Consider the following 24,235-nt stretch of genomic DNA (forward strand, 5'->3'; position numbering starts at 1 on the left):
ATATATGAGTTGATAGAATGTCTTCATAATTTCTTACCTGCTCGCGTTATAGCATCTCAAGTCGCATTAGTTGCGGGCGTGAGTGGGGTACACCCCTTCGATTCTATCGATGTTCCCTTGAAATACGCCTCGTCGACCGTACACTGTACGTTACGGTCGACGAGTCGTGGATTGCATTAAGGACTTTTTACTTTGATTTTTTTCGACGGTGAACAATGGGCTAAAGTTCAGGATGCCTCACTAGGGCGACCACGACTCGTCGACCGTACTATATAAGTGTTGCTATCCAGGTTCCCATCGACACCAGGATAACATAAGATAAAAGAAGGTTATGCCACATTCTATCAAAACATCTGTCTATTCTGGGAATACACATAAAAAACATTCAAAGATTTTGAAGGAAATACACGTTGAGGGTTAAGAAAGGGTTGTATTTTTCTCTCACGTACACCAGAGACGTATAAAGATCTAGGAGGTAGCCTTTTGTAGGATTTAAGAGGTTTATGAATGTACGTTTTGAATATTGTATCGATATTGTATCATAAACTGGGATTATATGAATATGTTTATTGTATTTTTTACAAAATAAAATTTATAAAACTTATCCACTTTTTTCTATAAAAAAGTCTTATACTGAGTCTATATAATTATATTACGTATCAATTTGAAAAAAATAAAATACTAAACTATAAGTTTTATTACTTCCAAATGAGAGATATCAATCCCGATATCACAAGCAAACAGCTCTCTACGGGCATAGCTACGTCCTCTAAAACTATGTGTATTTCATAGTTAGTCTTTTAAAAAAATCCAAAATAAAATATCCGATTAAGTTACAATATTCTTTCTTTTAAAAAGTGTTGTAAATAATGATTTTAATATAGTAAATGTCTCTTTGACCTAAAATATAGTTTTGTAATGTATAATAGAAGTTGCAGTGTGGTTTTTATTTATTTTTTTGCTAGTTATTAATTTTATGTTATTTTTATGTTTTGCACGTTCTGTGGTGGAAATTAAAATTGCATTTTCCATTGCTGAAGACAAGGAATGAGAATAATTCAAAAATTATAATTTCAGTTAATAAAGTTCACCCACAACCATTACGACAGATGCTGTTGCGCAATGGCTCAATGTTTTACCGTAACAATAAACAATATTTTGTTTTATGTTTACAATCTAACATTAAAATATATCCACAAATAATAATTTACGATATTCCGTTCAAAGGACACATTTTGCTTCTATATTAAGTCTCTTGCTGGTAGGTACTTGCATTTGAGAGATATAGGTATAGTATCATATAGCCAGCCACGATCCTAGGTCTACACCTCACAGTATGCAAATTTGATGCGTCCGACGCTGTGCTCGCTATCCTGCGATGCCTTTTATAATTCATTCAGCTGGTAACACGTACGATCGCATAACTTAAACTTGGTAACACGGAATTAGATTACCTAAGTTTGTTTGTTTGTTGAAGGAATGCTTTTGTGTGGCATGGCTATCTGCCTAGGTTTTTTTAATATGTTTTTTTTTATTATTATATGTATTGACGTGGTCGCTGTGCATCTGATCACTCGGGAAATTGATTAGTTTTGTTAATTTTTTTAATGATTAAATGTTAAATTAAATTGATTAAATGTTTAATTTGCTTTCTCCGGTTGACTAAGCGTGGCGAATAGTTTTGCTTTGCAACGACTGAAAGGGTAAGGGCTTGCTATCTGCATTATAAAATATGAAAATATATTTGATATACATATTATGTACATATTTTAATATTTCATTTGTGCTCTACTAAAGCACAAATTATGCTTATTGATTCGGAGACTCGGCTCCTTAATTCACGTTTATTACATACTAGTGGGCCCGGACGCGGCTACGCCCGCGAAAATATAAGCCTAAATAATTAAAATAAGTTAAAAAATAATAAGTGGAGATTTATAAAAAATATCTGAGTAACTGAAATGAACAAACAAAAGAAGTAAAAGTAACTAAAGGAAATTCTTAATATTAGAAAAAGTACCTAAAGTTTGCCGTGCGCGCGTTCTAAACATTTTTCTATATTAAATAATTATTAATTTTTGCGAACAATATTAAATAAAATCCCAAATGATAACATCGGTATAGATAACCGAACTGAGATAAATTAATTATAAGCAGCAAATAATTACATAAAAAATAATAGTAATTTGAAAATATATAAAAATTTACAAAATCATCAGTCATCTGCCCGTTCGCGTCAGTCATACTATACCACTCGTAGGCTAGGTCATTTGTAATCAGTGACATCTCCTTATTTATTTATTAGAATGTTCTACAGTAAACCATAATTTCCATCAAGATGAAATGCTAAAAGTGACTATTATATTTATTTTCATAAGCATGAATATCAAATTATAGAAATCATCTAATTTTTGTTAATGTATACAAATCTATATCGGCACGCGCCATGTATGCATTAAGCAAACTCACTTTGGGTGACGTTTTCTTAAAACAACAAACTTTGCAAGCCGTTGCTTAGCAACGCGTAGCGACGATTGTTATTAACATGGCGGAATAAATTGCTTGTCAAATTAATTATTTTAATATATTGGTATATATCGAAAATATTACAAATATGAGAAAAAAAAAGTATCTTATGTTCATCCCGAGACCCTCAAGTATCTCTATATGAGTATTTTATCACAATTAAATTAGCGGTTTGGGCCTGATTGCGTAAAAGACAGACAGACAGAGTTACTTTCGAATTTATAATATAGGTATGGATAGTATGCGTAGTATGTAAAGTGGGTGTAACTAAGAAATCAATTAAATTTTAATTATAAATAATAATGGCGGAACTAAGTTGAATTTATATTCGAATCTATAAAATGCCTGTGTATAGTTGATAACGTAGATAGGATGCGATTGTGTCAATATTTTCACCCTAATTTAATTAAAAATTCATGTTGTCCTATATAATGTGTACATTTTATAAATATATTAGTGATGTGCGTGTGTTTTAATTTAATTACACAGGGACCGTGCTTTTCATGCAAATATAAAATCCTGTCCATTTAAGTTCAACAGCAACATGTGCTTAATTTGCGGAACAAAAGAGAATTTCTGCATCGTATTAAACCCTTTGTTTATATAAGTGGCGGATCTGAATCAAACTTAACGGTTAAATTGAAATTGAATAACGTTCTGTAGTTGAGTTGATAATTTAAATATCAACGGCGAGTCGGTGGCGAGTGATTTACCTGTGTTAATAATTGTTTTCATGCTTTTTGTGCGTGGTGAAGTATACTTACAAAAGATTATAGTAGACTAGAGGCAAGTCGTGACGCAGGGGCACAAAGTGTGACTGTATACGCGCGGCGTTGAGTACCGCCACTCAACTCGCAATGCGGAAATAGGGAAATAGTGTCTTAACACTAGATTACTACTGCCTACCCTGTTGTGTGCGGGATACAGCGTGAAGCTACTGATCAGTTTGTAGTATGTAGTGTGTGGCGTAGCATGGCCTCAAATAATAATGTTTCCAAAGTAGTACACTCAATTTTGGACAATAATAGTCCTCTATTATTATATAATTTAAACATTTAATAAAATGCCGCACAATATTTAAAAGTGAACGTTCATTACGTTTATTTATTAGTGCTATAACGTATTTTAAATTTGTCGTTTGTTGAATTTCAATAAAAAATGTGGTTCCAATTAATGCTTGGATGGTATTATTTCGTTATTTTATTTTAAATTTCTTCTTAATTAAATTATTTAATGACTGAGTATAAATCGTATTAAAGCAATAAGTACCTAATTATATTTGAATTCTTTACGAAACTACTTTACTTTGTAAGATAGCTTTTGAGTATTTCTAAAGAGAAAATGAATATTTACCGTCTTGTCTCTTAAAAATTTATGAATAAGAACGTTCGCTTCAAAAGGCAACGAAGTATAAGTTGTCAACATTTAATACTTGATGTAATTATATTCCCATTTTGTTCTCGTAAAGGCCTCGAGTAAAGAACTGATTATTATTTACAAAGAATATTTAAATAATATTTGTCAATCTATTATATGAAACGGAGAGTGAAAATGTGACGACGATCTAATTGGATTAAGGGCCTTTCAGTGGAGCGTCCTTCAGCTTCTCCCTTACCGAAGCTACGGGTACGTACTGCCTGTTGAAACAAACGTCGGTAATACGTTTTGATTGATAGAAAATAATTAATATATCATGGTATATTACTATATTAAATATATACAGGAAATCATGATTGTCAGTTTGATCCTAAATTTATTGGGTGTATTTCGTTAGTTTATTTATGCCACATGTGTGATATATGTACTCGATAGATGCTTCAAGGGTTCGTTTTGATGAATGTTAGGTTTCTCTTTCATTTAGAGGTATAAATCTAACATTAACACATAGAAGTGTAACGATTATACGTGTACAAATTTCATAGGTTTATTATAAACAAACGACGATGTGTACTAAAGCATCATCTGCTAAACGAAAACACAAAGTTTAATTAAAATCTGAATTTAAAAAAAAAAACAATCCTTCGCCCACCTCTACACAGAGACAATTTATAATTGGCCATACATCGTGCACGTTTACGCTTCGCAGTGTATACTCGTAGCTATGTTATTGGACAATTGATTTATGTTGTTTTTGTAAACGCAAGTGTCTGCTATTATGTTTATTGAATATGTTTACAGTGTGTTTCTATGTACACATTTATGTTCAATATACTGAAAATAGGTCTTTTTATTGAGTGATTCGTATGTTATTTTAGTTATCACTGTACCCCGTAGGGTAGGCAGAGGGAACGCAATAATTATTTTCTGCCCAATTTTTTAAGACATTGCGTGTGCCCTTACGCCACACGTCCCGTGAAGGAATGTTAAAATATAGATAATAAATAAGAGACACGTTAATAAGTTATTACTTTCTTTATCCCATAATCCCTTGCAATGAAGGCAGAGAACACAGTGAAGAGTCACTCCGTCCATAAAGACGTTGCACTTTATTGAACAAGACTATGGACTACGTAAAAATTATAATATTTCCTTGGGTACGACAAACTACACTAGATATTTTCCAACAGTGCTATTTTTTCCATATTTTTTTAATAAAAGCAACCTTCGTGTAAACTAGTTCATAAAAATTCTTTGCAAGCGTCCCTGTAGATGTTTTAGTATGTATTAGATACTTTCAATATTTTTACTTTGGATAAAGTTGGCTAACAATAAATAGCGATACGTTTAGAACGTTTACAGCGTGTTACAGGCTACAGTTGCCGCGCTCAGGTTACAGTTGCCAATCGTACACCATACGCGTTCAGAATTTTAATAACGTAACGATTTAACATTGTCGACTATGTAATATCTAAAAATATTTTATTTTATATCTTATAGACTATATAGCTGTTTATTTAAACATATTCACTTTTATTATCTTTTGCTGTGACTACAAAATATATTATTATAATAAAAATAATAATAATTTCAAAATCGTTTATGGGTAACCGTTTTATGATGCTACTATCATCAGTAGGATGGTGCCTGACTATAAATGCAACGATTGTAATAATTATTTCCATATCCTCGCCCTCATAGCTAGACAGCGCGTTGAGTTCCACCGTTCACCACACAATGTGAGTAGGGTGAAAGGTGGAGAACGAAGATAGAAGCTAAGAAACTAAAACTGAGTTTAACGTTAGGTTCTGCCATCAAAACATGTTTTTAAAATTGGTATAGGTAGGTATATACAAAATTGCATTTTTATTTTATATCTAAATTTTAAATAATCAAAATTTAAGAAAGCTAAACACACTTTAAACGTTGAATTCCACTTCCTGATTCCTGTACAAGTTTATCCATCTTCTTGTAATGTATTTAAAATATCACAGGTATAGGTACGGTACACGACTGGCACGTGCGTGGAGTGTCAATACAATTCGAATGCGGAACCCTGTAATGGGTTTTCGATGCCTTTTCCTACATTGTTCTGAAATAGCCTAGTTTTTGTTGTTTACGCTCAAAGAACCTGTTTTTATTTGGTTGGGCAGGAACGTAAAAGATCTATTTTTAGATTCTGGTTATATTGTGTAGAGGTTTATTGGTGTTGAATGTATGTGCGAGTTCCAAAGTTCACTGTTTTATAGGTAAATTTAAGATAATAAAATACTGAATCGCATTGCCCGACAAGAAATTATTAAAATAATGCTTTATCAAAATTAGAAGAGGATCCTTTTAAATTCAGTTTTCAGATTGAATGTTACTTAAATTCAAAATAGACAAATTGGCCATTTGGTAAAAACGAAAACTTTAAATACAGATCTAGTAAATGTCAGAATATAAAACGACGCCATAATTTCCCCATGATAAACCTCCGGCTAGATCGTCTTAAAACATACAGGGGGAGATTCAATACGATGGAGAGCCGTATAATAGCGGGCGGCGTCACATGGTGATGTCGTGAAGATGAGACGGCTGGCAAACAATGAACTTGGCTGTATGCTGTATGTTGAACTATAGTTTTATATTGTATGTTGAGACAAGATGTAAATGGAAATTATGTAAATTTTTTAGCTTTTACCTTTCAGCATATTTTGATATCACCAAAAGCATGTGCTTGCTCTGTCTATTTCGTACAGAATACATAAAACGACTAAGGTTAAAAAATAATTCCACAGCTCTTTGCTGTAACTTTTCTTTATGTTTACTCTTACCCTTTGGACGTCTTTAGTTGGTAACATTTAAAAAAAATAATTCATAGAAAATAGGTCATACATTAATTTTCGTCTCGGTGACTGTTATGAATAGAAAGGATGAAATACGTAAGTAAACTAACTATATTACCTTTTAAATAAGCACCATATTCAGAAAACAACGTTTCTGTAGAATTTCTTGCACATTTTCAATGTAAAGCAGACGTGGTGGGAATGTTGCAGACTACAGTATGTAATTAATGTTTCTTACTGTATTATATTACATACGTATGTCTAAGTAGATACGTGTTTTATATTTATTTTGGTATATATTTTTATGTTATTTTTTTTATTTAGTTGCATTTATAATGGTTGGAGCGCATGGCTCGATAACTTTGAATCATGTTTTTTATTTATACAATCTTCGAAACGTAAATTGTTAGTTGTTGTTTTTGTTTATTTATACATTTTCCTCATTTCATCATTTGTGCCTCATAAAATAAATAGTTTTAATGCGGTAAGGGAGAGACCTCAGTAGACCTTCAAGAGCACAGTATCGATGATACAGGATAAATCGTTAAGACAATATAAAAATATTATATATAATATTTCTTTCAGGACAATATCAGTAAAATAATATTTGAAAAAAATGGAAAAATACAACCTTTAGAATCAAACAAACAATCACAATATATCTCCATTTAGATATTTGTAACATACTTAAAATTTCTTTAATTAGAAACAAGGGAAACAAATTTGTTGGAAAGTGTTCGTAATGCGATGGTTAGACGTAATGAGTTCGCAGCTCCCCCACCCTGACGAAAGTTGGTCGAAATTTTTAATGAGCTGCACAAACAAGGGTAGACTCACATAAATAATAACTCCTAACCGTGTGCCGGTAATTGAAAAGTATGCAACATTCATTATTTATCAGGACAATATCATCTATTCGTATAGTAGTAGTAAATCTACGGACCGTTGGTTCATCTGGGTTTAAGAAAGTAAAATTAAATTCTAGAGTTATTTAAAGATGTGATGGTATCGTTGTACAGCGGGCCCCAATTCTGCTGTAACCAAGCAAAGCCTTCTGTTCTGTCACTAAACTCGCAATGTCACCAAAATACGGCGATGCGTAAGAAAATGAGTGTCATAACACTAATATCCTTTTTCATACCCTGCTACTAGTGATTCGAAATGTAACTTCCCTATTGTTCAACTTTTCAAAGAGCATTTCTCTTTCAATGACTAAACTATATAAAATTTGTCTAATATAACTTAATTAATTTATAATAATGTATAAGGCATGATCGTACAGAGACCGTCGTGGCGCAGGACGACTTGACTGTAATGCGACAGTTGTAGGTTCGATCCCTACTCGAGGGAATGAATTATTGCTCGTAAATTATTAAAGCCCGGCGTCGAGTTCTATCACTCAACACGCAAGGCCTGAAAAAAAATATACATAACGAAAAAAGCACGAACGGATTAAGCAGGTTTAAACACTAAGCCAATATTTGTGCCTTATTTTATATGAATAAGTTGATTGTATAATTCAACCTAACATTAAATATTGTATGTAGCATTAATCCATCGTAGCAAGTAAAGCTACGAAGCTACGAAGAAACTGTTACTCGTAAACAAGCTTTTTACCGATCTTATTATGAGCGTTTGTTTTCAATGTAACTAATCTTTTTATTCAAGTTATACGAGGTATCTAAAAGCTTCGCAAATTAATAAAATTTCGCAATTTAATCAAATATTTTGAAGATTTATTTTTAATACCTTGCAGGAAAATGGATTAAGGTAATTTTACGTAACTCGTGTAGCACAAAGAATCATAATCTTGTACCGTATTAAAATATGTTTTGAATTTTATATTATCTATGTTCTCTTATCCGTTTATAATTTAGATATTATTCAGTTGAGGTCACAGTGAGTATCCGGGTAGTAGTTCAAACCTTTGTTTTGAACAATGTGGGTGTTAAATGTAGACATGGAAAAGGATCATTACGTGATAGAGCTTCTCTAACTAACTTTTCTAATATAAAAGTAAATTATGATATAATTTATTAAACTTTCTATTATTGGATCTTGTTCGAACTTGAAGGCAACTTGTTATTACCGCTTAGAAATATAATTTATTATACCACAGGTAATTTTTATTAAGCCTAAGCTTTGATATAAAAGTTAGAAAGAATTATTTATAGAAGACGTAACAGTTCTTATTCTAATAAGTTCCGGGTTCGATGTATTTTCACGATGCTTAACTGTAGCAATAAGATATAAAAATAAAAATACATTAAAAAGTAAGTCTACATTTTAAATTATAATAGTATATACATATAACAACTTATATTAAAAATATATATACATAAAATAGAAACATTTTATATTAAAGCAAGGTTTTATCTCTTTTATCCAATTTTGTATAACTGTGAAGAAATCCCGTTTTAAGCGTTTAATTCAATCTACGAAACAGTTCTTCGAAAGAAATTTTCAGTACCAAACGTAAGTTTTTATGGACATGTAAAGTTAAAATGCCCTGGTAAGGTTAATTATATGGACAGAATTGCATGTAATTGAATGCTCTTAGAGTGTAACGGTTCAATCATTGCTGACTGATGAAGAATAGGAGATTGTAGCGGCCACGTCCGGACGTAACCATGGCGATATCAGACAACTAACTGGTCGATGACTCTCGTCTCATTAACTTTCCCAATAAAATAATTGAGAGATTCAGTTGCGGGGAGTGTGAGGGACGCGGCGGCGCGGCGGCCGGGGGGTGCCCGGGACGCCTCCAGTGATCGGCCGCCCGCCCTGGCGCCTGCACGCCATCGACGCGGCGACGACTCGCGTGTGTCAGGACGAAACCTCAGCGTTTCAGTTATCCTGTGTACGTCAATATAAGTTGCCAAGGTGTGCTTAATAATGTGATAGCCGGTGTATTTCATGACTCTAACTTAATCATACAAAATGTTTTAGTCTTTAGTTATCTAAACTAAACTCATAGCCTATTTGTCATCCTGTCAGACTAAGACATCGATGCTTTGCTGACTAGGCTCGACCTTCGTTTGGCAAAACTTGTTTTTTAGTTATAGGCGTCTCGGATTTAGTAATGGATATTTACCTATTGCGTATCAGCAAACAGCGCCTACGCCTCCCATTAATATAATAAAGGATACTTCAGTACACGTGATCACAAGATCAAATGAGAAATTTCCAAACTAATTTTCGAGGAGTGTAGGAGCTCAACGTGGAATATAAACACGATAACTAATATTCTTATATTCTAACGTCTTCATAGATAATTTAGAAGGTCGTTTACCGAGCAGGGGTGGGTTCAAAGTCACATTTTATATAATGCAGAAGAAACGCCACGCGGAATGATGCCCCGCATTTTCCTGACGTCGTAATCAACTGCGCCTTTTTATTTTTTATTTCGTTTCTCCACAATCGAGCTAATTGTGTTTGCGCGTGGATTTGTTTGTTTGCGGTCTAATGAAACTCCCGGACTTAGTTTTCTATATTAAAGTTTTGTTTTGTAATGAATAATAATCGAAGGATCACTTTAAATGGTCCGCGTTTAAATTGAATGGCTATAGATGTTAAATAGTTGTACTTGTATTGCAAAATGTTAATCAATTATTTATGAGGATACTTTGTATTTAGGGATCAAACTATTTGACTCTATTATATTTATCTAGGGGAATCTTCCTACTTTTCCAGTAGGCAGCGGTAATCTTATGACAACCCCTATTTTTCAGAATATACGTTTTAAAACAGTTTTTACTATCAATTGAAAAGTTTATAAGTAAATTGCACCTCTAATTATTTATTTACTTTACTAATCTTGTAATAAACAAAAACGCTTGTAAGCACTTTAATAAAAAAATATATTTATTCATATTATAATTTACATGGTATAGTATTGTAGGTATACGCACTATTTGATATTAATGTATTTTTTTTGTGTTAATCCTAGATTAAGTAAGATTGGACTAATATAATTAGTCCAATAATATTAAAATCAGTATATCAATTCTGATATTTCATGTTAAATCGATGGTGCCTGTCTGCCTTGCATTTTTCCTTCAGCTTGCTTAGAAAAATCTTACAAATATTTAATATATCACATCTATACTAATATTATAAAGGTAAAGAGTTTGGGTTCAACTTGCTAGTAAATGTTGTGCTGAATAGTCCTTTTATTGAGGAAGGCTTTATAATAGGCTACATCAATAATGTATGTAATCTAATATACCTACTTACGATCTTAGTTATCTTAGAGGCTGTCATTCACGATTCTTAGTTATTTTCATTTGATCAAGGGGGCAAATCCGCAGAAAAAATCTTGTTAAAATATTTTGAAAAACAATATCTTACTATATTTTAATGTGGCCTACTAGACGTAGGCATCGTAAAGTTATGAAAAATGGTATTGGCAGTTTTTCAATGCTTTAAAATATTTAAAAATGTACATATATGTATGTGTGACTAACTAACATTTATTGGAACCGAACAACGTTGCCAAATTCTATTGCGCATGCAGGTTAAACAAACGTTTTGAAAAACAACTTGTTTTTGTGGAGCGTTCACGTAATCGATCTATATCCCTCTCGCATCTACATATGTACATACATACAATATATGGACCGTTTATTTTGAAAGTGGTGTAAATCCATTTTTGAGAAAAATGAGCTATCACGTAATTCATGCTTAATTTAATGTATTTTTTTATATATAACTAATCCATGTTTAATTTCTCAAAAAAAACCCATGTTTTGAACAACTTAAAATCGGTCGGTAAATGAAATTGCATAATCATCGACATACTAACCTTTAATTTTCTCGAAACAAAAGAAAATGGACTTACACCACTCTCAAAATAAACGGTCCATATATGTAAATTGATATAGGATGTATGTACTTTGTAAACACTATGTGAAAACACGTCATGTCTTTGCTTAATAATAAGGCAGTCAACGTTCAATAATTATAATTAGTCTTTATTGTATACCCAAAAGAAGAAACAGTTCGACAGATTTTTTTTTTTATGAAAACAAGAAAATAGAAGAATACAATGAAAAAAAAAAATGTTTAAAAGGCGGCTTTATTGCTTAAATAGCAATCTCTGCCAGGCAACTTTAAGGAAAGTGATATGGATATGGCTAATAAATTTATTCGCACGTATGTAACTTGGAAAGAAAACGCAAAATATATTTTTAATTAAAGAACTTGAGTTTGTCAAAACAGGATAATAAAAATTCAAATAATTTAATGTAGCTCTTTATGTCTTCGTAATGCCCATTTCATTTTTCTGTTGCTCCTACCCTGCTCCATTCGGGATATAGTGCTGAAGCTGAAAAAGAAGGCAATTTAATAGAATATTATGAATCTTTCATTACTACAATTACATAATTTTATACTTCATGATATGGTATAAACATAAAGAAACAACAGTTTAAATAACAGTTTAAACATAATACCAATTTGTAAATGTAATATGTTCATGTTTTACGATATTGAAACATAGTCACGGTAAAGGGCAGCCTGGCTTTTATTTTGGTGATAGTAGCGGATTATTAATTCTAAACTACGGGCAAGGTTTATAGAACATTATGTTTACAATTGTCAATAGAGAAGGACAGACATTTACATGATCGTCAAGCTCAGCATCGGCTTCCTTTTTTATTAATTATTAAATAACGAGCTTCATTTTAATCTAACCTAAACAAGCAAGCAAGTCAATCAGCACTTTAGGTGCTATAAAAAAGAAAAGATACCGTTGTGGCACAATTAAGATAAATCTGGTTACCTGCCATCTTTTGTATGTACAAATACTAAACTTTATATTTGGAAATATCAAAAGGAATGCAGAAGATGCATGAAGAAAAAAGAAACAAAGAAAATGATCACTAAACGTACATACCTATTACGTAGTATATAGTAGTGCAGTCACAACGCCCGGTAGAGCCAGCACGTCTTAGAATAAACTCCACGACATGTGTTTTCTTGCCGAACTAGAGCAGATGGAGTGGGATTAAGCTAGAAACCTTTTGTTCGCGAAGGCTTTGTGCCACGCTGCACTAGTCTTGTATTAATGAAGTTGCCCGTTTTATTGTTGTTCTTTTAATATATTTAAAAATATTTCTTGAAACTAAATATATTGCTATGTTTCTTAGAGTAATATGTGATTGACAATGGCAATCTAATTAACTTTGTATTTTTTTAGAAAGTTTATGCAGTTTTTTATTGACAATAATGGCTTTATAAAAAAATTTGCGGTTTATACATTTATATAATATATTAATAACGCTCTATTACATACAAAAGTTTAGCACAAATGCCTATACTTCAGCCTTCAAGTGAAGACAGATCGTAAACTATAGTTTATTTGGTAACCGTAAATTAAATACTTATAAAATGTTTGTTTTACCAACTTGACAAACAATTAAATACTAAATAACAATGAAATACAAACTTAACAAATAGTTCAAATGGAAACTGATGAAGTCACTTAGGGAAATTGTCACTGAATATTTTTTATGCGGCTCCAACAATATTCTGATTAATTGCCAGTGACGTATGAGCTCTTTGAAGCGACGAGAGAGCTTATAAAATTTAACCTCCAGTCAACCCTTCATTGCTTCTATTTAGATGTAAATAAAGTTGATCCGTCAGAGGGACGGATATTTAATATAAAAAAAAAATAAAGTTGATCAATTAAGTAATTAGTAAATTCACACTTATTTAGAATATTTAACATTGGACTCAAAAATTTATGAAAATAAATATTTATGAAAAACAATTCTACGGTTAATTATAAAGACATTTTGTGCGTAAAATTGTTCACTGCGCTGTAAACACATTCAAATGACATATGTACGGTTCCTGTCACGGTTAATTAAATGGCCATTACGACACTGCCACCACACCCCGCACGTGTCAAAACAAGTACAAAGCGAATATTGCGAAACATTAATGAGCTAGAACTCGGCCTATCGTTACAGTTACCGTTTTTCGTCATTACCGAGCCGTGCGCTTTAGCTCTACGCCGACGCTACGGCAGGTGATTGACGGCTCGGCCTCGGCTAGCAACTCGAGCCGTCTGTCCACTTGTTATGACGTTGATACACTTTTAATTGAAAACATTTTTTTTCACATGCCCCTATTTTCCGCTTTCAAACAAGTTTTAATGAATTATTCTCATTTATATCCTATTGAGATACGAATTAAAGTGTATGACATAGTTTAATAATTAATTTTTCAAACACGCCGCAATCGCTACAAAGTAAAAGTTTATTATAAAAAACATATAACAAACCATACACGTTTGTTGTGGCCTACTTTTTATGAAGGAAAGTTTTTCATACCGTGAGGACGCGGTGATCAATGTGAAGAGTTGTTTAAACTTGTGTTTTGTGAAATATATATCTATGTGCTGAATAGATTGAGATAGTGTAGTGGCGTCTAATCTAAGATATTACAAGTTTCAATTGAACGTACGGGGATGTTTTTGTTTATTAAATATTAATTTTGCTGATTTAATTATAAAAGACAATGCTTAGTTTCACTACCTTGCAATACAGTTAATCAAAATAAGAGGGGCCCAATAGATACATTGATTGGTCCTAAACAGTACTTGGGTAATTAATAATAATAATGCGTTACTAATGAAATGATACCCAGCTACCCACAAACAACTCGATCAATGAAACCTGAAAGCTGAGGATAAGGCGAGGACGTTGGAACCCATCTATCAATATAATATCACTAGATCCTTTTGTCTAAAATCTATTATTCTCATACGAGAAAGGGGTTCTCGGTGTTCGTATTGTGCGGCGGCGCCTTCGCTCCGATACATCTGTTTTAAACATGAATATCGATGGGAAGCTATAGGATATCTCTCGTAATGATTCTAACAGCTTTTTGAATCAATGCTTTGCAAAATTTCTTTATATTAAAATGTAACATATAATAAAAGAAACAGTGTATTGAAAACATTATCGGTAGTTTATAGGAAGTCGTTATTGAAGCTTTGTATAACCAACTTATTGTAATATAATATAATTTTATTTTGTAGGAACTAGATTTAAAGTAAATTTTATTAATACTCCACATTATAAAGTTCGTAAGTACTATAAAATATAGATTCAATTAGGCGCACTCAGCGTGTACCAAATTACTCGCAGCGATGTTTTCGACTTTATAAAGTACGACAGATTGACGTACCTACGCTAGCACACCAAAATGGCAAAATGGCAGTAATAAATCTATTAATAATTCCATCCTACATATGTTTTTTAATATTAAAATACGTTAATTTTAATGCTCTATCAAGATTAAAGTAAATAACGTGTAACAAAGAAACTTAATCCACAAAACATTTTATCACGAATTGTTTGTTCGCACCGTAAAATATTTCCTAATATCACATATAAATGATCCTCGCATCTCATATTGATGTATCTATAAATAAATCATATTGGACGCGAACGAGCTCTTCGTCAATACGAAATTACCCCATCCTTTCCATACTTCCCCTTACCCATTATTGTAATGATTTCATTTTATGTTGTTTTCACCTCGTCACTCTCCTTATCTATCAAGCTGATTGATTGATTGAATCTGCTACCGACTTACTAGCGCGCTATCTTTTTTGAAAAGATTTTGTTATGAGATATTTTATGCAGAATATAAATATTCAATGCTCTTACTGAAGTAATTTTATAATTCTATAACTTCTTCACAATGTAAAATTTTTTTTAAATATTGAATGTTTAAGATGATCCTATTCCTTAATAGTGCGCCTCTTATTCTTTATTATATGTTTGTGCTTCACAAATGAAACGGATAAAAAACAACTAAATTAATTCAAATCAAAGAATCAAGAAAGTGGGGCACGGAGTGTCTTAACACTAGGTTCCCTCTGTCTACCCTGCTGTTTTCGGGATACTGCGAAGTGAAGCTGATTTAAACGAATAAAAATATTGTGTATATTTGCTATAAACGTGGCTCACGTTTATATTGTCTTTTGTTTATTTTATCTCTGTAATAGGTACTTGTACGTTGTGTACGTTTGTTCTACGTTAAATTACATATAAACCAAGAGCTAGTTACGTTACTATTTCTCAGAGCTAACCCTAAAGTAGTAATCGTGGCTTAGTCTAACTAATGGGTATCGCATTAACCAAGGGAGGCAATGCGCCGTGAACTCTGATCTCAACTCCAATTATCTTCGAGATTTAATACACACATCTACACTTATCCTTATTATATACTCCTCGTATTATTATTTTGACTGTTATTTTGACCTAGTTTAGATATTATATTAAGTTTGTTTAAATTAGCTATTATAGAATGGAAGTAAATTATTATTAATTATTCTTATCTTATAATATTTTTTTAGTTACATGCAATGATTAACATCCTCGTGGTGTAGTTAAGTTGCTTCACTACGTTTTACGTTTACATATCTTTAGTTTATATTAGGACCCTAGATGTTCTGTCGTTCCCGTTTTAACAAACAATCTACCTCCAAGTATTGCACCTAAATGAGAGAAAAATAAAGAACGAAGGGACTTTTCACCAGATTCTTTCTTCGTACCAAAAAAATAAAAAGATATTAGGAATATACAAGGATAAATATTTATTTATTTATAAGTTAATGTACGCTCAGATACAAAGACAAGCACGACTTTGAATTCCGTCTCAACATTAGGTTTCGTCTGCGTACCCTGCTGTATGAGGGAAACAGCGTTAAATTATAAGAACAATTTTGTGATGAATCACGTTTATAATACACTAAAATAAAACAACAATTGTGGTTGTCAAGTGACTCGACGATATAACACATCCGAGAAACACGTTTCTGACACAGTTAACGGAGACGTGAATGTCGCGAGTGCTCGCAATATTAATCAATTTCCTACAAGCACGAAGTGTCGAAGTCGGCGCTAATCAAGACGCCTAACGTACCGCTATTTGCTAAGAATTTCAGAAGTGCGACATTCTTATAGTTTTTTCTTACCATTTTACATAGGTATTATATCATTCATAAATATTTTATATATTTTGTAGTCATATATAATATAGCTGCATAGCAGGGTAGGTACGTGTTCAGTGGCTAAAATCAGTACTCAGTCAGCTTTACAGTCAGATGTGCAACTGCGCGACGGCGGCCTCTCAATATATTAGTTTAATAGATATTTTCATGAGTTTCTAGTAAACGCGTTTCCTCAAAAACGGATAGCATAAATGAAATTTTCAATCTAATGTAGTTCAAGCGGAAGTTTAGGTAGTTGCTAATTAAATATGGAAGTGTAGCTCGGCAGCGGTAAACTTAATAAATCCGAAGACGCACAAGATTTGAATAGTCAATTTGAATGTCCAACAGATCCGCAAGTTGGGGGCAAGTTTTTCTGAGTATCGTCGCCATGGCGCCGGCCCTCTGGCCCTAATTGAGAAAGTTTAGTGGAGCGAGAAAATTTCTTTAAAGGCCGCCCTAACTGATGTCCTTCGGGTGTTCGTCCCTTCGAGATTACGAAACGATGGGCTTTCTCTCGCTTGATGTGGATTCCATTTTTTTTGCGGAAATGAGACTAAAATATAAATTAGATTAGATATTCATCGCCGTAAATATTAACCTTGAAATTAGTTGTACTTATTAACTGATTTTGAAGACGTTAAATTAAATTCATTTCAAAATAAATAAGGAAAAGGTTATAGTTTAAAATTGATAATTAAATAATATTTTCAATTTAACCTAAGACTTGTAAAGTAACCGTTTTAAAATATTAAGAATTTCATTGTAATTTAGCGCTGTATTTGCAAATTTAATGTGTTAGAATCTTTTTGTCTGTTTTAGTTTTACTTTAACCTGAACTATGTAGGAAAATACGAGTAAAATATACACGAATAAGAGTATGACCACATAGCATTTAATCGGGTAACTATAGCTCAAAGTAATAATGAAATGGAACCATTAAAAATGACGCCAGAGAGGATTAATTGAGGGACGACCGGAAGTTCGGAATGGATTGCCATGATCAATACCCGCGGGCCGCAATGCCAATGCTCTGCGTTTGTTTTTGCTCGCCACCAGCTACCCACCACCTACTACTTCGGCTACCTAGTACCCTGTACTACGTTACCCCTGTTTTATCCCTGAGTTTCCGGCTCGCCAACGAACGACCGAAATAAACTAGCTATTTGATGCTTATTTTGCCAAATCCGTTGGATGGAAATCCATTAAGCGATTAATAATTTAGATCATTGTAGGCTCGAGTTATAAACAAAAGGCTTAAAACTGGAAACAGAGAATTGCTTTTTCTTAAAGTATGATAGAGGATTATGAATAATGAATGGGATTGATTATTTTGGATACAAACAAAAAGAAACAAACTTTGATATTAAATAATTACTGCTTAGTTCACAAGTATTTTAAGTAATTTAATATTTTTCCTTAAGCTGATATGTATTTCATTATATTATGTAATTCAGAAACTACAACAATATTCGAAATATAAAAAAACAAAAATTAAAGTCGTTTTTGCACAATAATAGAAATTTACAAGATGTATTTTTTTTAAATATTCATTTTTTAACTTGCCTCGGATTCATAGCGAGGACTGGCATTTGCAGGCTAACCCAAGCTTCGCTTTGAAGCCTTTGTGGCCGATTTTAGTGTTCCTGCCTTTAATTACGTGTGCGCAAAGTATGTTGGAGAACGATTACAGAAATTGCTTTTTGAGTGACATTTTGTTGCAGTAAAAAGTAAGAATTGTCAGTTTTTGATATATCTATCCATTTTATCACTTACTTTTAACCTTTATTTGCTACTGGGTAATCCTTATCTTACAAATAATATTCAAAGGAATTCGTCTTCACCTATAATTTTCTAATATTTTGCACAGGTTTAAAACTAATGAGACTTTATTTTTTAATGATCAACACTTTACAGTGTGCCTGTTACAGGCATTCATTATTATAGAAGTTAATGAGACTTCAACATCTGGATGTTCTCAAAGCTTTCAAGGTTTAAACTTAATCTAGGTACTATGGACAACATCGTCACATTCTCTATAGAATTGACTGAGCTTTTCTTATAACTTATATTAAATATTAGATCCAATATTCTGAACATGCGATTTAATAATATAAAAAGAAGTCAGAATATTCTGTAGTATTAAGCAATAAGTTAGTCTTCTTATTATATTAAGTAAGTCTGTATGTCTATTCCCATGCTACTTTAATGTTCATTATCTGTAACCGAATTCGGCACTATCTTCAAACCACTCTTAATAATCTGTCTACATACTCGTTGTTTGTTATGTGTATGCTACAGTCGTTCAGGTTACGCCCACTCTTGTACGCGCTTTCATTTGTCTCCTATAAGTACATTAATATTCCGCGACAGACACACCGCATGTATTAATTTATACGAATTGGAGACAACATCGATACAGAGTGGTTTGTTATTTATTTCAACATTGTATTATTGTGTTACGTATTTTCTTCTTTAGTTTTGTACATCGTGCTATGAATATTGAGTGCATTAATTGTGAGTTGTTTATATGTTCTGGTTTTCGTGTAAATATTTATTAAAGTTATCAAAAAAAATCTCATTATTGTGTTTGCTAAAAACGCGATTACAAAAAAAAAAAAAAAGTTTATTTACGCGAACATTTCTGTATTTCTTTTCTTACTAGTTCCAACACAATAAGTTTTGTAGGTAAGTATATTACTAAATATTTCCTATATATATTTATTTGTTGGAAATTTCTTTAGTCTGAGATTGGAAAACTTTGTCAAGGTAAAGCTTCGCTTTCTAAGTAGACGCGATGCACTTTAAAAATTGGCAGACGAGTAATAAAACTGTTAATGACATAACTTTTCCAAAACTTATGAATGAGTTTTATCATAATATGCTTATGCAATACCTGAAAGATGAGCAGTTTATTTATGTTTATTTAATACAGAACCCGCAAACTTAAGTTTGTCAACTATTATAAATTGTATTTCCCGTTGACTAACAATTCTCAAATTGGTATAGAATCCTCGGTGGTGAGACTTGACTGATTTTTATTAATTTTTAAATATCTTTACATCTTGTGCACCACTGATAAGCTTAACCTTGTCAAAGATCAAAGATGGCGTTTTAAAGAGTTGACGTTTGTTGTTGTTATGGATATGATCGAGTCCACATAAACAGATATTCAGATATTATCGATGCGCAAAGCTTTGTATATACCTCTACCCTAAGTATAAGTTACCAAAAGGGTACCCATGATTAATTCCGCTGGAAGGTCAAATACATACACACAATAGTAACGACCGTAAGATTGAAGTCCTTTTCGGTTATTTCACATTTTCTTCGGCCTTTATTTAGTGGCTCTTTTTATTTATCTGACCTTTTTTGTTATCTTACTTCTCTATTTGTATGATATTATAATTAACTTGATGTGTCTCTTGTGTGACTATCAAATGTCTATATCACCGTAAGTTTTGTAATGACAGCTTATAAACGATTGCTTGGTTAATGTAAATATAAATTAATTTAATGTAAGATAAACGAAACTTGGACATTTCTGTTTAGATACAAGCAGTACTGAATAGAATCCATTTCCAATAGGGATAGGGATTTTCGATCCACAGAAGCGTTTTAGAGGAACTTATCAGCAATTCAGGTTTCATGAAAGGCATCGGAATGAGTTATTTGGGGCGGCTGTCGATAATTTGATTTGTCGTACAATGGCGAGCTTAGCGGCGAGGCCCGGGGTGAATGCGGCGTGATTGCGTGGATCGGAACAATGTGGCCAATCAGACGCCAATGAGTTTGTTACTCTTCCTGTGCTTACTTCTAAGGTTACTTACTTCGCCCTTCAGCTTTTTGTAGGAAATTTATGTGATTATCTCTTGATGGGGAGATTGGTTAGCAGTAGCTTCAAGTGATACATTGTGTGTCTTCGTTGACTTCTCGTGATATATTTCAGTCTCTTTTTTCTGCTCATACTGAATGATTGTGTTTAGAGATATAAGCTTGCAGGTTTCAAACAAACTAGCATTACATTCGATTTGCAATAAAAAATCGAGTTAGCTATTTGATAATATTTTGCTCATGTTCATTGTTGATTTATTGTTATATTTTGCCTTATCAAGCGAAAGAATTTTGAAGCTATTACCGATTTTTTATATAAACATAGTATATTGTATATATGAAAATTATGCCAATGCGATTTACGAATGTAAAACTTCAATAAAATAGTATTGCTAGTGTAGTGTTTTGTTTGTTTCCTCGCCGCTGATTACTTTGTTTAAACGCACAGTGATAGCACATCCTTACATCCAGGGGTTATAAGCTGTGTGTGAAGATAATTCCTAATTGATACGTCATAGAGGAGTCAGGTATTTGAGTATATTTTTTGTCTCTTTACTTTTTAGTCTAGATAATAAAATGTCCAAATTTAAATGTTGATTGTCTAACTTATATTTTTTTTTCATGAATGTTTCATGCACTCACTGCAATATCAACATACAATGTATCTTAAATTGGGCGGTGCGTGGTGAATAGAGTTTCTTAACACTAAGATTCCTCGGCTTTATGCGGAATATAGCATAAAGCTAAAGCAAAAACAATACTTGGCTTTGTCACTAGATCTAGAACCTTTAGAGCCATTGTAATTTTTTTTATTTGTAAAGTCATCATTAATAGAGTAACAAAAGTTGTCCCATAGGTATGTGTAGCTATGTTTAAGGGTACAATAATCAGCTTTATAGTGAATAAATTATTCGATGCAAAATAATAAACATTTCTGTTCAGTCTGAACAGCCAATTACCTCGTTCAAAATCTCTACTAATAATATCGTACAAAATCTATTTACGTATTTCGACATCGAATGCATAAAGTACCCACTATTGTATGATTTCACCAATTAGTACACGCTGAGTACTCGATTGAATAACAGTGTGCGTCCAGCGTATAAAGCTCCCGACTATTATAGCTTTCATTAAATGAATGTAAAGAAAAACAATTGTTATTGGTTCATTGGTAAACTCTTTACAACTTGTTTGTATAGCTCGCGGTGATTTATTGTTTAGCGTATCGTGTACATATACCATATAAGTGTAAAATAGTTATACTCATATGTATTAAATATTGATGAAGAAGGACCTTTTCAGCGGGATAGCCAGAAAATAACAGTGCACTCAACACTAAGATGTCTGCATATCTCTTTTGTTTCGTCCAATGTCATCAATCCCCACATACCAGCCTGTCGGAAGGTCTTCAAGCTTTTTAAGTGACCCTCCTCTGGTATCATCGATTCTCTGTTTTAGAATGTCAATCTAGGTATCCCTTTTACCCCCTCTCAATCTCACTCTTGCTTCATAAATCTGCTGGGCACGTCCAGAGAATGAGTCATCAAAGTATGACGAAAATAAAAAATCAATATTAAGAAGTACTTTTTTTCCTTTATTACTGTTAATTTATAATATGTACCTAAGTATTTCTGTACTGACCCACACTATTCTATCAATCATTAGTTTGGAATGTTAATAGACGTTTTCCTATCTGTGCTTACACGATTATTACAATAATTTTCACTTGAGGTAAATATCCATTACGTAAATAAGTTAAATAAAAATATAAAATGTCAATTTTTTTTTCATGTTTCTATATAAGTTATTAAAATAAAAGAAGTTATTCAATATGTGTGCCAAATGAGTTCACGGGAAGTCTGGTTTAAATGAAGGAATATAATTTGTAGTGCAAGATGGAAATCTACTTAGTGCTAGGGATGGCGGTGCTCATCTATTCTTTTGTGGCACTCCTACTCAATAGCGAATGCTGGAAACAAGCAGATGACAAGTGCCGATGCGAGGAATGCATGAGCCTGTGTCAGAGTACCCAGACTATCGCACCGTCTGTCGTGTCGGTCTCGTCCCGCATCGACGTCTTTGAACGACCTTAATTCGTCTTAACTACTCGTCTTTCATCTTTAAACGTTTAAACTAAGTGCCAAATTTATCCACGGACTAGTAATGGACTCTAAACTGCTTTTACACTTTACGGATTCTATAATAGACATTAACTTTAAGGTATTTAACTGACAAGGTTGTGTTTATTGACGTTTTGCAAATAAAAAAAGGTTTAATTCAATAAAACCTTTATTGCTCAAATAACGATAAAGTTTATATTAAAACTACACTAACCAAAATGTTTTAAGTGGTGAATTATACTTACCTCATATAAGTTAGTATAGCATGCGTCTGGCCGAGCAACCATAGTTACAGTAAAGTGTATGAAGTGAACGATGAGTGTGATGAGGTTTTAGCGGGCGATGGACCCGCTCGCTCGGTTGATGGAGGGCGCACCACTGCCCGGCGTGCTGGGCGCGACCAGGGACGCGCGGCCCCGCGGGGCCCTGGTGCACGCCAGCCTGGCCGCCGCACCGCAACTCGGCGACAAGAAGGGCAGACACCTGACAGGCACCTTCTGTCTCACTGGTGATACGATGGAGGGCATTATACAGTGTCTGGTGTTTCTCAAGGCGTTTTCGGTAAGTCAATGGTCACTCAGTTGACTCTACAGTTTGAGAGTTTAAGAGAGTGTCTTGTAGTTATTAATTTTGAGGCTATTTATCTTTTATTTTATTCTTCTTTAATTTTTATTAATAGAACAACCATTGGAAAATTGATTCATCTTAGTTTTTCTGTATAAAAACTGATATTTTATCTATATGTAATTTTAGGCCAGTTTTTGAGCAAAAAAGACTAGTAGATAAAATATTTCTTTATAGGTACTATTTGTCCAGTATCAATTTTATAGAATGTCAGGTTACTTGTACGCCTAATGTAAAACCTTTTTCTATATATTTATCTTCTTTGAATTGCCATCAAAAGAACTCGAAGATAGTTCGGTCAATCTTTTCATAGTACTTTCTTATTAAGCTTGAACTAGTCTCGCGGGATTTACAACAAATGTAATATTTCCAAAGGAACGAATTGATTGAAAAGCAAATTTCTCCCATTATATTGTGACTATCGAGACTAGATTACTTCAGCTTTACTTCTTTCGGAATATATCGTAGAAATATCTATTGCGATGAGTATCTTACAATACTCAATAGATTTGGATAAATTGTTTCTTTTTATCTTCGTGCATTTTATCGTATTTTGCGGTTGAGTTAAAGAAAATCTATGTCATATGCTCTCCAATTTTCGAATTTTCCGCATATATAAAGACATTGAGTTTTTGGGTCACGCTTTGTATACACATAATGGCGAATTCTTTATTGAGTTTTTATGTCAATATTAATATAAAGCCATCGTAGCATAGTAGGCATTATTATAAAGTAGATTCAGTTATTTTAAATTAGATTTGCATAAGGAGAAGGTAAAATAAGAAAATCCGCTAACTATGCAGAACACAGAGAACGAAGTGATTCACCTCCAAATATTTTTTGTTCATTTTTATACATACATTCATTATAGCAGCTTCAAAACTTAAAACATTCAAAGTTCCCATTTTCGACAT

At 32.8% G+C, this 24,235-nt stretch overlaps 1 protein-coding gene across 17 annotated transcripts in view; it reads left to right on the forward strand.

Annotated features, from left to right (window-relative positions):
• rg (A kinase anchor protein rugose) overlaps positions 1-24,235 on the forward strand; it is a 424,034-nt gene that overhangs the window by 67,415 nt on the left and 332,384 nt on the right. For 10 of the 17 annotated variants that reach the window (XM_085196876.1, XM_085196883.1, XM_085196878.1 and 7 more), the window contains exons 1-2: positions 9,511-9,614; positions 22,382-23,258. The exons of 3 other annotated variants lie outside the window; for them this stretch is intronic. In XM_085196876.1, the coding sequence (XP_085053002.1) occupies positions 23,040-23,258 (219 nt within the window). In that variant the 5' untranslated portion in view covers positions 9,511-9,614; positions 22,382-23,039. Of the gene's footprint in view, positions 1-9,509; positions 9,615-22,381; positions 23,259-24,235 lie in introns of those variants that run through there. 4 more of the 17 variants (XM_085196888.1, XM_085196873.1, XM_085196875.1 and 1 more) reach the window with 1 other exon arrangement.

Source organism: Heliconius melpomene, chromosome 13 (assembly GCF_056956725.1).
Source record: "Heliconius melpomene rosina isolate 202511_hmr_F chromosome 13, ASM5695672v1, whole genome shotgun sequence".
Lineage (NCBI taxonomy): Eukaryota > Metazoa > Arthropoda > Insecta > Lepidoptera > Nymphalidae > Heliconius > Heliconius melpomene.